General features: G+C 38.3%; 2 protein-coding genes across 2 annotated transcripts in view; both read left to right on the top strand.

Annotated features, from left to right (window-relative positions):
• The window catches only part of LOC126754464 (uncharacterized), a 213850-nt gene that overhangs the window by 118654 nt on the left and 78924 nt on the right, over positions 1-16272 (top strand). The window lies entirely within an intron of this gene.
• LOC126757305 (extracellular serine/threonine protein kinase four-jointed) lies at positions 773-4506 on the top strand. Its single transcript, XM_050471102.1, has one exon. It carries the CDS (start codon positions 2027-2029, stop codon positions 3926-3928), a length of 1902 nt encoding a protein of 633 aa, XP_050327059.1. The 5' UTR covers positions 773-2026; the 3' UTR covers positions 3929-4506.

The raw sequence follows: 16272 nt of genomic DNA, 5'->3' as shown, positions 1-16272 counted from the left end.
AAAAGAAGAAAAAACAAAAACTTTAAGCTAACAACATTGTAGGGGCTAAAACAAGAGCAATTAGTTAATATTTACGGACGTTTATGCTCTTTTTCACACATTCTTAATTGTAGCAGCGACGAGCGAAGATCAAACAACGCTCAACGCCAGCAACCACTCAACAACAACAGCAACACCAACATCACTATGGTGAGCGCGCTGCTCTCCGTTGACCTAAGTTAAGAGTGCGCGCAGCACTGCGCTGTGTGTGTGCGTGTAAACAGTGGCGCATGTTGCATGCCCCGCACGAACTCCACGAACGTGCACACGCACAGACACACGAGCGCGCGCGTCTATGTCAACGCACAGCAAATATTTGCAATTGTCCCCAGCGCATTGAGCATCACGGCGCACAATGTCCTACCTGGAAGTCGTCGCAGTGGTACTTCAGGTGCTTTGCCGCCGCCGCCGCTCAGGTGGTCTCTGCTGGTGTTTGTGAGTCACATTTCGTCCGACTGACTGAGTTGAGATTGAGATGAGCGCGCGAGTGCGCTGAGCGCTTGCTGGCCGGCTGGCTCGCTCTGTGTGTGCTGTGTGCTGTGGCGCCCAGCCTGCTTTAATGTGGTGTTGTGAGCGTTTTCTAGCCAGTCTCCTGTTGAATTTCGTTGCGTGCGGTGCCCCTAACGGATGAATTTTTTGTGCGGTGCTATTTAAAGAATATATATCATTAACTTTAAATTATAAAAAATGCTAGAAAACTCAGTCAATTGTGTTTCTTACAATGTGCTTTATATTAGCGCTGGCAAAAACATGAAGTTTTTATAAAAAATATTGCACAATAATTCCGTGTTATAACACAAACAATCATTTTGCGCTACACTGAGTGTTTGCTGGCCGATATTATCTGAAGTACTTTTTGCAAAACGAAAATATATCGTCACGAAAATTATTATTGTTGCCCACAAACTGTTCGAAAAGCGCATATGTAACGGTGTCGGCGCCGTTCACCGTTTGTTTTTTGCTCGTTTTATCACCATTTAGTGAATGTAGGCAATGAAAAACAAATTTATTGAACACATTTTTATGCAATTTCGATTTGATTGTCAGCAAAATTGCACAAACATTCATTGCTTGCGGCGCTAAATGTGCTTTTTATATGAAAGGAATGTGAAAAAAGAAAAAAGCAAAAAGAAAGTGTCGCCAAAAACCCCAAAAAACACTAAAAAGGATTTACAATCATCGACATTTCGACATTAAAATTGATGTTTGAGCAAAACGATTGGCGTTAGCGAATTTATTGTGCGAACTCCGACTCCGCTCACCGACGGCAAAAGTGGAATTTCTTATTGGAAAGCCAAACTCAAATAAAAATTGTTACGAGCGCGCTATGAAAATATGATTTTTGACTTCGTAAGCTACAAACAAGAAAGTGTAATTTACAGAAGAAAGTTATAAAGCAGTTTCAGCGAAAACTAAAAAAAAATTCATTACAAATTAAAAAAAAAATGCCATAAAAGCTTATGTTTCTCCAAAAGCGCTATAAGTGAGCTTGAACATCGTAAAAGACTGTTTACTACAAGCGTTGACACTAAAACAATATTATGTGTTAGAGCTTTCATCAAAGGAAACGTACACCTGTCGCGCATGAAAGCTCCACAGTCAAAAATAACGTGAAATCATTTTTAAAAAATTTTGTGAGTGAAAGCTCACGAACGAACACCTGTCACGAATTACAAAAATTTTGTGAGTGAAAGCTTTGCAAAACAAGTGTCACCAAGCATTATGGCTATAGACACAAAGTAAACATAAAAATGCGATTAAGTGTGCGTACTTTCATAAAAGTGCTATTAGAATTTCCCCCCTTAAAGCTGTAAGCTCGCAAGCAACTATAATATGGCTACAGCCACAAAGTAAACATAAAAATACTGTTAAGTGTGCCAACTTTCATAGAAAAGCTGTTAGAACTTTCATCTAAGTGCTTTTAGTGCTTTCACCTCATGAAGCTTTAAGCTTACAAACAACTTTAACAATTTAAAAAACTGAAAACATGCACGACAATTACCAAATCGCAACACAAATGCATGCAAAGTCGACTAAACGAACTTGCCAAAACGATAGCGCATGCCGTAACACGCATTTATACGCAACGCCGCAGAAGAAAGCTCCGCTCGACATTAATATACCACACGACTCAATCAATACAATTACAGCAACGCTAAGTGACTTAAGCGACATGCCGCACTACCGTTATGGCGGTAGTGATGCCTTAGCGTCCACCTTATCACTGCTGCCGCTCGGACGACGTCGTTGGTTTCAGCGCCAAACTTGCTTACTTTGCATTTTGGCGGCATTCATTTGCGGTCTATTCCTCGGCATCTTCGTGCCTATGGTGGATTTGAGTAATGTATTTTCAAACTTATCAACGGAGCCCGCGCCGCCTGCAGCTATATTGGGTCAACACATACCGCTCGGATTAACTGCTTCGGATTGGGAACCGCTGCCTAACGATGAAGTCAAATTAGCGACACCCTTTAATCGCACAACAGCGGCGACGCACAGAGGCAACCTGAAGGAGGCGCCACATAGCCCCTTTAGCGTCGCCTTCATTAGCGAACACGAAGGCAGGATTGGTGTGGAGGAAATTTTGAGCGATGGCGCGCATCATGCTGACGATAGACGCGATGCGCGTGTACAGCGCACGGCGGATGCACCACTAGCGCGACCGACAGCGGAGCGTACTTCGAAAATGCTGCACGACTTCGGCGCACCAACTTGGTCGCAGCAACAAAATTTAGAAAACAACATCATGACGAAGAATATACTGCAACGACCGAATGCACAGAAGAAACACCAGTCGGCAACACCGACCGCACCGGGCATCATAAAATCCAACATCTACTGGGGTGAGCTGGTAGAGCGCGCGCTGCCACAAGGTTTCAGCGCACAGGACACACGTGATTGGAATGCCTATGTTGGGTCCGAAACGGCGGTGCAAAGACTGGAGCAGGGCTGCGGTCGCATGCAAAATCGGTTGCTCACCTTCCGTGATGGCACACGCGCCTGTGCGCGCTATCGTCAAAACACTGATCAAATACAAGGTGAACTTTTCTCCTTTTACTTGGGACGCCTATTGAATATGACAAATCTCGCACCCAGCGCCGTGCTCACGGTGAATGTGGAATCGGACAAATGGGCGACCGTTGTGCATGACATAATGCAAGCGCAATGGAAGCAGCAACGCCCGGTGGTGTTGACGCGTTGGCTGCCAAATCTCGAACCGGCCGGCATACCACAACCCTTCCAACCGATCGATCGTCATCTCAACAAGCAAGATGTATGGAATATAACATCAACGCTGACGACGACGACGGCTGACACATCTGTTAGCGCGGAGGCTACCGATAATGCATTAAACCAAGATGCTCACTCCCAAGATGCTTCCATTAACATATCCATTACACCAAACTCGTTGGCGCTTGAGCGCCTAGTTGAACTCGCTCAATGGTCGGACTTGATAGTGTTCGACTATTTGATTGCGAATCTCGATCGTGTCGTCAACAATCTCTACAACTTCCAATGGAACGCTGAAATTATGGCCGCACCGGCGCATAATCTAGCACGTCAGTCCAACTCGCAGTTACTGATCTTCCTCGACAACGAATCCGGCTTGCTGCATGGTTATCGATTGCTCAAGAAATACGAGGCTTACCACGGACTCTTGCTGAATAACTTGTGCGTTTTTCGTGAGCCCACCATACGCGCTTTGCGACTGTTGCGCGATGCTGGTGCGGGTCGTAAACTGCGCGAGGTTTTCGAACAAACGGCGAACGCTGAGGTACGCGATGTGCTGCCGACGTTACCGGACAAATCAATAAAAATACTAAACGATCGCATTGATCGGGTGCTAGGACAGGTGGATAAGTGCAAGCAAATGATCAGTAATAGCTAGTAACTTAGCCACGATGGTGTTGTAGCCTTTGTGAAAGCCCAAGAGAAACGTTTGCGGTGCTCAATGTAAAAATGTATTCTAAATTAGTTAGGGCTAGAAGTTTTAATATTTATATTATATTGCTAGTTATTTGTATGCGTAATTGTAGGGCATTAAGTAATTGAGGCGCTCCGAACAAGTCACTGTAAAGTCATAGCTTTAAGCTTATTAATGTGTATTAGTGTAACTGTAATGTCTTGAAAGTTGAAAGTCCTTACCAAAAGCATCACAAAATGTATATGTTTGTATGTAAATCTGACTGATACAAGTTAAATTATTTATACATATGTACATAAATGTCGATTGCGTTGCAGTTAGATTTGCCGCAGCGCATCTTTCCCTAGTTGTGGTGAAATTACTTTAGATATATATTTTAAAATCTATCTCTTGTTTTTTTCCACAAAATGGTGATTTCGAAAAGTTTTAAGTTCTTCTTCTTTGAAAAACTTTTCAACTAAACTAAAAGGCTTGTGACATGCTTGAAGTTCGTATTTTCTTCAAAAGAGTTATATAATACTTAAATAATATATATTAGGTTAAGTTAATCTGGTGGCCAATAAGCCACGCATAGACCAGTTTCGGCCCTTTGCGATGCCAGGTTCGAGTTCAGTTACTATGAGGAGTTTACGGGAATTTTAACAGACTCTGTGGCCTCACTATCGATACCTTCTCCAGTGTATCAAACCGTGGAGACCCCCGATGCTTGCAGCGTAGTCTTGCCAATGCGGGAAAAGTGCACAAGAGATGACAACTGTTTCTCTGGTGCCTTGCTCTAGACATTTCCTGCAGTCTTCTTGATCTGTCAGCCCCATACTGCGGGTGTATGTCGCCACTAGCCATATATATATATTTTTGATATAATATATATCTTGATTAAATGTTCTTAAACACAAACGCACCTACCAAACTAGCTTCGGATTGATATTTCCAATTCCGAATTATTAATATTTCTTCGAAGAAGTATCGCATCTTGATAGATAAAGGCAGATTTCAAAGAAAGCTGTGCTATTTTTGAAATAGAAAGACTGTTCTTAAAACTACTGAAGTCTTTTTAAAACTTCTATCTACTAGATTTATTAGATAAAATCCAATTATATATCACTGATTGGTGCTAAGAAGTCAGTACAATAATTTATATTTATTTTTCTGCAAAAAATCTCAAAACAATAATTATTTGTGTCATTATTATAATAGCCATGTTCTTATCTCCATCACATTGAAAGGAATTTATTTTTCACAATTTTTTTTATTTAAATTTTTTTATTTACAATTTTTTTTTGATTTTATTTAAACATTTTTGGAATGGCACTAAATTCAAGCTAAGCTTCAGCTTGCTCAAAGTTACAAAAAAAAATTAAATTTCTAACCATAACCCTCAGTTAAACCCTAGCTAAGATTTCAAACAATGCAGCTTATCCAAGTCAGCAACCATTTCAGTTAAATTTAGTAAAGTTCCATGCCTACTGACGATTTTTCGCATTACTTTTATCCAAATCCAAATTTGCTTAATTATTTTTATTTTACTACTACAACTACCGAAAAAAATCAGCTCATAAACCTAAATTAATAATATTTCATATATATTCTTATATATTTTACTATGTACATATGTATGTATTCAAGTCACAAAGCCACTAGTTTCTAGCGTTAAGTAGTAACGGTTGTAAGTCGATTTTTGTAAGGCAAATAAAAATGTTTTACGTGTGATTTTGTGAGCAAATTAGTTTATAAAAAATAAAGTCTAATCATAAGATTTTCCTTCTAAATAAAAATACATATACTATATAGACCAGATAATGTCTAAAAAATTGTGATATAATATTTAAGTGCGATTTGTATATGTATGTTAATTTATTTAAATATTAATCTAAATATACAGCGAAAATAAAATAAATACTTACAAAAATTATTATAAAGTATTTTTTTTTTATAAAAGTTATGGGAAAAAATCTTAGAGACTATACTCTTTCATAGTATCATTATAGATGTAACATATTGGCTCTCTGTATTTTGGCATCATATAATGGTGTATTCCTTTAGCTCGCTATGCTGCTCTTTTTCACTGTTATCCAGAGATGATTTTAAAATAATTTTTTTTAATTATAATTTTTTTTTTAATTTTATTTGTGAAATGAATCTAAATTAATAGATAAGAGTGACACTTGAACACGAGTGTTCGCTTAATTTGTACTATAAAGCGATTTGTTAAGCGAGGAATTATTGAGGCAATAAAATCCCATATTTTTTGTTTGTTGGTACCATAGTGCTGGCTTACGTCACCACTCTACTCTGCATTTTTCTTACAATGGTCCACTGTTAAATTTACTAATTTTATTTTCACTTAAAAGTCTAAACGTAGACTAATTACAATAGCATCACCAATTTTCTGTTGAATTCTTTATAGTTTCGCATTTCTAAGAAATTTTTATTTTCTCATAACTACAACTGACCTTGAATATGTAGAGCGATGTGATCGCTACCGTCCATGATCTTCTGCTTTCCCAATGGATATATTTCATTTAATAAATCTCAATATTGTTGTATTATGGGCTAACTACTCTCTTGGCTTAGTTTAGTTTTGCTGCCTCGACAGCTTTCGTATTTGTATTCAAGGTAATGCGCTCTTCAAATCTGAAAAATATATAAAAGAAAAACTAGTAAGACCAACTTGTAAAACTTAATGCCGCTAAGAATACCATATATATGTATACTATTTAGATATATACTATACACATCTTAATATTTATTTTACATTTGAATCAATGTAAACCAAAGCCCGAAAGAAGTTTGTAATAATGCAAAACATTCACTTAAACTGAGAATATAACAGGACAATTGAAAAGTCTCCGGTCTACCATAGTAAAACATATTTTATTGGCAAAATTGTTTTTGTTTTTTTTTTTTTTTATACAACAAGGGCAATACACTGATTATAGCGACCCTCCAACTTTTCCATACCATTTTTGTAGTACGATTTGTTCTTTGCTCCAAAATAAGCCCCAGTTTCGGCGACTACCTCTTCATTCGACGAAAATTTCTTCCCAGCGAGCATTATTTTGTGATTTCAGTACAGCAAGAGTTATTGAGAGCCAGATCTGAAGAATACGGTAGATGCGGAAGCAATTCTAGGTCGAATTCATGAATTTCTGCCATTGTTCTCACTGATTTGTAATACGATGCATTGCCTTGGTAAAACCGCACTTTCCTTTTTTTCAAATGCGGACGTCTTTCTGGGTTTTCAAACTGTCCAACAACGCTAATAGCCGCGGGTGACGATCTTTCCATTTTCAGTGCATTCAATAAAAAATATTCCATGCGCATCCCAAAATACACATGCCATAATCTTGCCAGCCGACTGTTGCGATTTTCCACGCTTTACAGCGGGTTCGTCGTGTGCAGTACCCTAGGATAACTGTCGATTGGACTTCGGAGTGAACTGATTGAGCCATGTTTCATTCATTGTCACATATCGACGCAAAAACTCGGGTTTATTACGCTTGTAAATCTCCAGACACTGCTACGTCTACTATCAACTCGCGGTTGTTTTAGGTCAAAAGTTGTCTCGCGCGGCACCCACTTTGTTCAGACGTTTCTCATACCCAAATAATCGGGAATGATATGATTTACACATTTAGTTGATATTTTTAAGAGTTCCTGCTACCTCAATCAACTTAATTTTACGGTCATCCAAAATTAATTTGTGGACTTTTTTGAAGTTTCGTCGGTAACTATTTTTTTTGCGCGTCCACTGCATTCATTCTTTTAACCACGTTTAAACTTAGCAGACCACTTTTCAACGGTTGATTTCCCTGGTGGACTTTGCATGTTGTTCAATTCATACCTTGACTTCCGCAGTATTTAAGAATTCCATTATCTTTGTGACCTACTGTTGGCAGACGGTCCAATTATTGACCGTAGGGTTGCGAATTAAAAGTTTAGCCGCAAGCTAGCTACTCATAGCGGATGATTATCTGGCAATCCAAACAGACGAATAAAAATACCTTCCTGAAAGACAATTCTGGTTTTGCCAACAGGTTATCCCGATTTCGTTTTTGCTTGACGTTATCATAAGTGCCCATTTTTCATCACCAGAAATGGATCAACTTTGTTCCGATTCAGCAGCGATTCACAGCTAGAAATTCCATATCAAGTTTCTTTTTTATCTAGCAAACATTTTGTGCAAGGTTTTGAGCCTGGACAATCAAAACAGTGCTTACATGATAGTCGGACTTGACGATTTCTATTATATTAATGATATCTTCCAGAGTGTGGTGATTTTTTAAACTAAGGTTACAGAAACGGAATCGACGAAACGAAAATTGCGCATGACTGGCTCTTACACTTATACAACACGTGATGCAGATTGCCAACTTTTGAAAAAATATTTAATATCGTTTTACTAGAGCTAACGCCTAAAAAGTAAAAGAAGGTTCAAAGTTTTTTCAGAGGTGTTAATTAATTTTACAATTTTCTCTTTGACTGGTTAGCAACCATAAGTTCTGATTACACCGAAAAAAGAAGTTTTGGTTAAGTAAACCAGAACCTTAACACACAGTTGGTTGCTAACCAGACATTGAGAAAACGATCCTAAGCCGTCTTCAATTCGTAAGTTCCGGTTTCGTTATGTTTTTGGCTCTGCTTGTAACTGCGAAAGCAACAAAAAAGCGAATGCATTTGTTTGTTAGACTCATCAATCTCCCTTTAAAATGACGTAATTTTTTTCTATTTTAAAGGCACTTATTGGATCCTGTTAATTATACTTATACATTATGACAAAAAAGTACCCGGAAATTGTAAATAACACGCGAAATATTTAATTATTCATCAATATTTATTTTGTCTTGCCTTCAAAGTAATACCTACACATATGCCAACGATTTTTTCATTCCTCGACACACTTTTCATAAGCATTTTTTGGGTTGGCCATCAGCTCCTTCACCAAATTTTGTTTCTCTTTTCGATCGACTGAAAACGGCTTCCACGGCGCGGTTATTTCAGTTTGGTGAACAAGAACAAATCACACAGAGCCGAAATTACTGAATACGGTAATTGATCGATGGTATTCATTGCGTTTTTGGCTTTAAATTCGATCACAATCGTACTCTGTTTGAAAAATAATTCAGCTTTATAGGGACGAGTCGAGCAGGACTGCGTTTCTTACCCAAAATTTTAACCAGAATCATTCGAACGGACTCGCGAGAGATGTCTAGCTCTCTGATCACCTCTCTAACACTTCCTTGACGATTTTCAAGCTCATTTTCTTCACCTTTTTAATATTTTCTTCAGTTGAATAGGTCGAAGGTCGTCCAGAACGAGGCATGTCTTCAACGATCTATCGACCGTCTTTGATGGCTTTGTACCACTCGCAGGCTTGAGTTTTTGATAAAACTGAATCACTGTAGGTCTTTTTCAACATTTGCAACTATTCCGCACACGAAATTTGGTTAGAAATACAAAATTTTCGAAAAATTTTTTGTTCGATATTTTTTATCCATTATAAGAGCTTTTCTGTAGAATTTATTTGCATTTTTTTTTTTTTTTTTTTTTTTTTTTTATTTTTTTGTCGGTAGCTTTGGAAATCTTAGAAAGTACTAGTAAAGAATTTGTTTGATATGATTTTTTATATGGTTCCTCTGGTGAAAGCCATTTAAACATTTTTACTTTATACACTTAGAAAATGTGTGCTGTCAACGTTTGCCACAAAATCTTTCCTTCAACTTTGAATATATGACAATCTCATTGTTCCAGCCACATTTTAATAATTCCGACTCAAATTCAGAGTTATCGATTTCAACTCTTTTTTTTTTGTGTTCCATTTGCCTTTTGTTGAAGGTATTAACTGTACTTCGCAGTTTAAATAGAACTGTATACATTTTTCTCCTTTTCTTCTCAACGACACTTCATACGCCTCTGCTTTTCTACATTCCTATTCAACACGCGGCATTATTAAGTCTTTTCATTTAAATGTCTTTGCGCGACCGCCTTTTGACTATAATCATTTCTAAATAGTACAACAAATCATCATTTTGGCAATTATGAACGCGCTCATATGCATTTCATAAATGAAGCGCATACATTAAGCCGGTTACAGACTACAGACATAGCAGTAACGTTCGCCATATTTTTCCATGCGCTTTCTTCACACATACATACACATACATTTTCAGTCACATACATATGTATACAAGTATAATTAATACATATTATAATTTACTGAAGTTTATTTTTGATTTTGTATTTCTTGCCACGCCGCGCAACTTGTTGCCATTGTTCTCGCCCGCCTTAATGGCACGATCAATAACACTTCCAACTAGTCGCGACCCCACACCGAGTTAATGTTTTATTTTGGGTTTTCGAAATGTTGTGGGCCACTTGCCGCTGCCAAATGTCGGGTTATGTGTTACTTATTGAGTTAAGTGAATATAAATTACAAGTTAATGCAAATTAAGCAAATTATCCAAAAGCGATTGATTTAAATCAATAATTTTTGTATGCCATTGGTGAGCAAATTGAGTTGGAAAAACAAAAGCGGAATTTTATTTCTTCAAGTTAGTTATATAAATTGGTAACATGATCGCTTTTATGTTTGAAACTGTTTAAAGTTATGGTAGTCTTTTGTTTCTTCTCTTTGGAAACCTTGCCATTTTGGCAATTTAAACTCCTCTGACGTTAGCGGAATTTTTTTATGTTTTGCTGTATAATGGCTACAATCTAAATGGTCGGTTTAGAATGGAAAATTTTTGGCTTGAGGCATTACCATAAAATTCGTGTATCGAAAAGGTGGCGCAGTGTCTATATTTCGATGGCAATTTTCAACCAATTTCACAAGGATTTTTTTCTAAATGTTAATCAAGTGTTTCGTATCAAGAGTCTGGGAACGTTAGGAATGCTTAAAATCAGCACTTAGTCCTTCTCCTGAATGCTTTAATACGTATACCATAATTTCGTAATATTCCAGAAATTTACTTCTTAACTCGAATTTCTGATTTCCACGAAAATGAGCTCGATAGATGATTTGAGGGCTCTGCCATGGTTCTATTAAACTCCCCAGAGGGGAGTATTGTCACCGCTCCTATGATCACTTGTAGCTAATCATCTTTTGGAAAAATTTGGAAGTAAAGCACCCAAACTAATAGCTAATATATATATGCAATACTTGCGCTTTAGCAATGGCGAATACCACAGTTATTGGAAGGTTAAGCTGTACGAGATATACAACGACATCGACATAGTTCAGCGAATCAAGAGACAGGGGCTGCGCTGGCTAGGCCATTTCATCCGAATGGATGAAAACACTCCAGCTCGGAGAGTATTCGACGCAGTATTCGCCGGGGAAAGCAGAGGAAAACCTCCATTCTGTTCAAAAAACCAGGTGAAGAAGCAGCTGGCTACACCTGGAATCTCCAATTCGCGCCAAACAGCGAAAAGGAAGAACGACTGGCGCCCTGTTGTAAAAGTATACTCGGCTTTAACCGCGGAAGTGGTGTCTACCCCAATAAAGAAGAAGAAGATACTTGTACGTGGAAATTCTTAGATACAATCAGCAATGTGATGGACAATAGGAATCCACACCGATGATTGATATTCGCCAACCTAAAGGTAAATACCGATAAAACGGATATAGTACCCTTTACAAGGAGGTACAAAATACCGCCATGGAACCCCCTTGCATCAACGGAGTTGAATTAACAACCAAGCAGCACAACAAGTAGCTGAGCGTAATTTTGGACCGCAAACTTATGTGGAAGCTTAATGTGGAGAAGATAGTGAAAAGTATTAGTGATGCATGTAAGAAGAAGCAAGGGGGGGAAGGGGCCTATCACTTGATGTCGTGCAAGGGTCCTACACAGTGATAATCAAGTCCATTTTACTCTACGGAGCTCTGGTCTGGTCCGTTATAAACAAAATCTCATACAGTAAATCGATGGAGCGGTTACAATGACTCGCTGTTCGTTGCATAACGGGAGCGCTAAGAACTACTCTAAGGTCTGCTCCAGGAAGGTTACTCAATCTACCACCAGTCGATTCAGTAGAAAGCTGTGCGGAAATATCAGCTGTGAAACTGGCGACATTAGGCGAATTCTATACAATCACCTCCGGGTATACCTCAATAAGCGAGGACTGGTGGACAAATTAGACCACATACCTACACGCTTTATTTGAGAGAGAAGGTTCCAGATTACGATGGCGCAGGAACATGCGATTGGGAGCCGGAATCTATTGCTCAGAGTTGGAACCTAGGCGATCCTTTAAGCTTCCGGAATACTGCAGGCAGGTCTTGGCAGTTGGCCAATTAAAACAACAATCTCATATCGCATTACGTCAGATAATGTCCTTAGAAGCATTAGATGTAGGCGCTGCCAAAAAGCGGCGCATATAAATATACTGGGTTCCAGTCCACATAGGAATTCCGGAAACGAAACAGCTGATGAGATTGCCAACAGCGCCATCATTCTAAAAAACGGATCAGTATGAGAGGAAATGCCTTCAGTACATGCAGGATCGTCAAAATCATGTGCAAGAGCTCCTTAGAAAAACTTGCTTGCTTCTTACTCACAGAGTCTCGAAAGAACTGCCGGACGACTGTTGGCCTCTTGGTAGGTCACAACATGCTGGCATCACATGTGAGCCGGATGTGCATGAGTGATAACGATACAAGCAAAAATGCAGTGAAGTTGACATGAGAGAGACGCTGGAACACCTAATATGCTTGTGCCCAACCTTATCTAGGAATTGTCTTAGATATCTAGGAGTTTCGCAGTTCAAGGATGAGGTTAGATGAAGTATCATAATTCTATATCCAGTCGCTCTTACAGTTCGCAAAAGCGTTGATGTCCTTACGGTCCGCACAACCTTTATCTCACATCTCTAAACTGAACCTCCATCTGTCATTACTAATGATCAGTAAGTCTATGTATGGCGTGATAGCCGGCCAGTATAACTTAACCTAACCTAACTGATTTACTAACATTTAAAAACAATGTGTGTCCAACAATTGTTCGATAGCAGTGGAATTTATACACCTATTTTTTGAAGGTTAGATTCTAATTACAAAACATATAGAGAAATAGAGACCTCACATAGATACGTTGCGAACGTCTCAGCCTCCCCGTATGATTATGCATAGTCGGATAGTTGTTTCTTCTGATCTAATAGTCTCAAGGGACACATGGCTTGGAGATTGTTATAGGAAACTGTATTTGATCGCTTTGCTTACGAAAACTTAATGCGATCCATAAATATCTTTAAAAGAGCTTCCATCCAGATGTTGGTTGGAGTGTCAATCCAATGACTGATCAAATGTGAGAGGGTCTTGATTTAGCAAACAAAAATTCTTCGGTGAAGAAATGTGTGCTCAAAGCTACGGCCTGCGGACTTTTATATACAATATTTTTCTAGGGTTAATCATAAAAAAGTAGTGGTCTTAATAGTGTTGGTAATTGAGAATATATGGACAAATATATTTCGTGGACTTCAACTCTAAACCCACAGTTCATTGAAAGGCCCACTGAGAATAACATTGCTTGATTATTTTTCTGTTGAGCCTATAATCTGTATTTTATTTTCAACCGCTTTGACCTGTGATCCAATCCAAATAAATTCATATTCTTATCAGACTGACCTGTAACCGGGAAGTTAAACGTTTTCTGTTGTAAAAAAATAAGCCAATAAAGTAGCCGCACCTGTCAAGGGTTAATAATACATTACACACACACACACACACACACCCGACGAGACACATTTCAGTGTCACCAAAAATATTTCTAAATATGGGGAGCCGGCAATTTGACTCGCCGCCTCTGCTGCTGTCAGTCCAGTCACTCAACTCTTGTCAGTCAAGATTTTATCACCGTTTCTTGTATTTGCTGTGTGTGCTTTTGCTTTATTTACTTTTCTTTGCCGGCGCTTAACATTTGCGCCGACTACCGCGACGACTCTTCTGATTGGTCCATTTAGAAGCCATACCAAGTTGTACATATCATATATACATATGTATGTATGTATGTTTGTATGCATGTAAGAAGGTTGAATTCTTTTCGACGAAACGATTGGACTGCCAGTGACTTAACGATGTTGAACTTTGATTGTCTTGTTGCTTTTGCCACTGTTGTGCTGCTGTTTTTGTTGGTTTTTATTTGGGCTTTTGCCGTTGGCGGGCCAAGGCTTAACATTATACTGGTCATGGTGTATAAATATTACCTAATAAGAAGATACATTGTACGCGATTAGAGATTGCACAGAGACGCACACATACTTACAAGCTGAGTTAGATGGACTGACTGACTGTAGTTTGTAGTGATTATGCAGAATGACTAAGCAAACAAGTGCATACGAGTATATTTGAAAAAATATGATTTAATGACAAAATTCAGCCATTAAAGAAGCCATGTTGGCTCTTCGATACGGCTTAACTCAATAATTGAAAGAAATCGTGGCGGGCGTGGAATCAGCTCGAGAGAATACTTCAATATTGAGTTGCTTATTTGGTGCAAAGTATTATAAAGACTTTTTGTCAAAACATTCTTATTTCAGAGAGATTCCCTACGGTTTTTTAAAGAAATTGTCTACAAAATTTTAATGTTATGATTGTCAACAGATGTTGATTTAACATTCGGAAAATATTCTTTGAACTTAGTTTTTGAAGATTATCTCTTTCAAATGTTGGCAGCGGCTCCGTCTCAGATAGTCTATCCGTTGAGTCCAATTTTCGATGACTTGTTCGAGTATTTCGATTGGTAACTAGCGATTGACACACGTGATGTTTTGCCCCAAGCCCTGAATCGAATTCAGATTGTCCGCGTAGACTTTAGACGTTACATGTCATATTACACGATCTTGGTGCCCAATCGACCGACCCAAAATGTGAAATTATCTGCTCACCTAATAAATCCATTGATTGATGGGATGGGTGAGAAGTGGCACCGTCTTGTTGAAACCAAATGTCGCCGAGATCACGACCTTTAATTTCAGACATCAAATCGTCGGTTATCATGGCCATAACGGTCCCCATTGATGGTGTGTCTCTCACCGGCATTATTTTGAACCACAAATCATACCAAACCTTTTTATCCAGATGAAATGGCAGTTATTTGAACATCTTCAGCTTGCTCTTCGTTCCAAATGTGGCAATTTTGCTTGCTTTAATTAATTTGAATGAACAGTGTCATAGAACGCCCGGTACGTTCTACCTTTATCTTTTGCCACCACTGTTAATATATTAAAATTCGATTCTGTAGTAAAGGTGACCTTTTTTATGCTCTCAAAGAGACAAGTATCACTACCCAAGATTCATCGTGCATCGGGCAATGGTCAGATATTCCTGTACTTAAAAAAAGAGCGCAAATGAGCTGTAGGAAACCTACACGAGAGGCACTGGCGCTGGTACTCAGTTCTGTCGCCAAATGCGCGCCTCTGGATACACTCCAACTACTGACGGCAGAAAATACTTATTTTATTTGCGTTTAGAACGCACTTGTTCTACTAAACAAGAACCATTTTTTTAACAAAAGTAGCAGTTAAACATTCGAATATGCTTAAAGTACTGATTGCCTATACTTATAACAGAAGGAACATCCCCAGTTTTTCCAAAATAGTATAGCACGCAAAATGTTGTAGTACTGAGACGAATTCCTGTTACTGCCGTCTAGATTTCACCTGATCTATTGAGGAGAGATACAAGCATGAATAAGGCGATCAAGATCTCATTCAAAGATGGATATATTTCCAGTAGCAGAATGATTATTATGACTAATATTTCTCTATCAAGTCGAAATCAAAATAGTGAACGATTTAAACAGTTTACCCTTTTTTTTATTAACTTTTTCGACACAAGATTGAAGAGATTGACTATGTGATGTAGATGAAAGTTCTTTTCGATGTTTAGGTTGTAGATGATGTTTCTCACAGTCGTATGAGTTTAGGGAACTTTATATATTCAAAAACTCAAAAGTTCCAGAACTTTGACAACTCTCTCAGGATGTAAGAGCCTAAAGTGTAAAAATTACAAAAAATGGCATTTTTTTCTCAAATGCTTTCTAAGACATATCAGGTCTTATAGATCAGTCATTGTAATCTTTTAAACGTTATTTATTAATCTGATTCTCGACATTTGGCACAAAAAAAGGCATTTCTTATTCTACCAGCTCCTCACCTCATTAGAAGCCCCCGGTATATCATCAGTGCGCGCATTTGTATATCCCGATCTGAGTATATTAATCAGTTTGTAACGCCCACGTAATTGATATTAAATAAATATATATTCTGCTAACTTGGTAGGACTGTCCTTAATTATATTCCCAAAAATG

The sequence above is a fragment of the Bactrocera neohumeralis genome, chromosome 4 (genome assembly GCF_024586455.1).
Source record: "Bactrocera neohumeralis isolate Rockhampton chromosome 4, APGP_CSIRO_Bneo_wtdbg2-racon-allhic-juicebox.fasta_v2, whole genome shotgun sequence".
Classification (NCBI taxonomy): Eukaryota; Metazoa; Arthropoda; class Insecta; order Diptera; family Tephritidae; genus Bactrocera; species Bactrocera neohumeralis.
The sequence above is the reverse complement of the archived record's forward strand: the minus strand, read 5'-3'. Positions and strand labels throughout refer to the sequence as shown.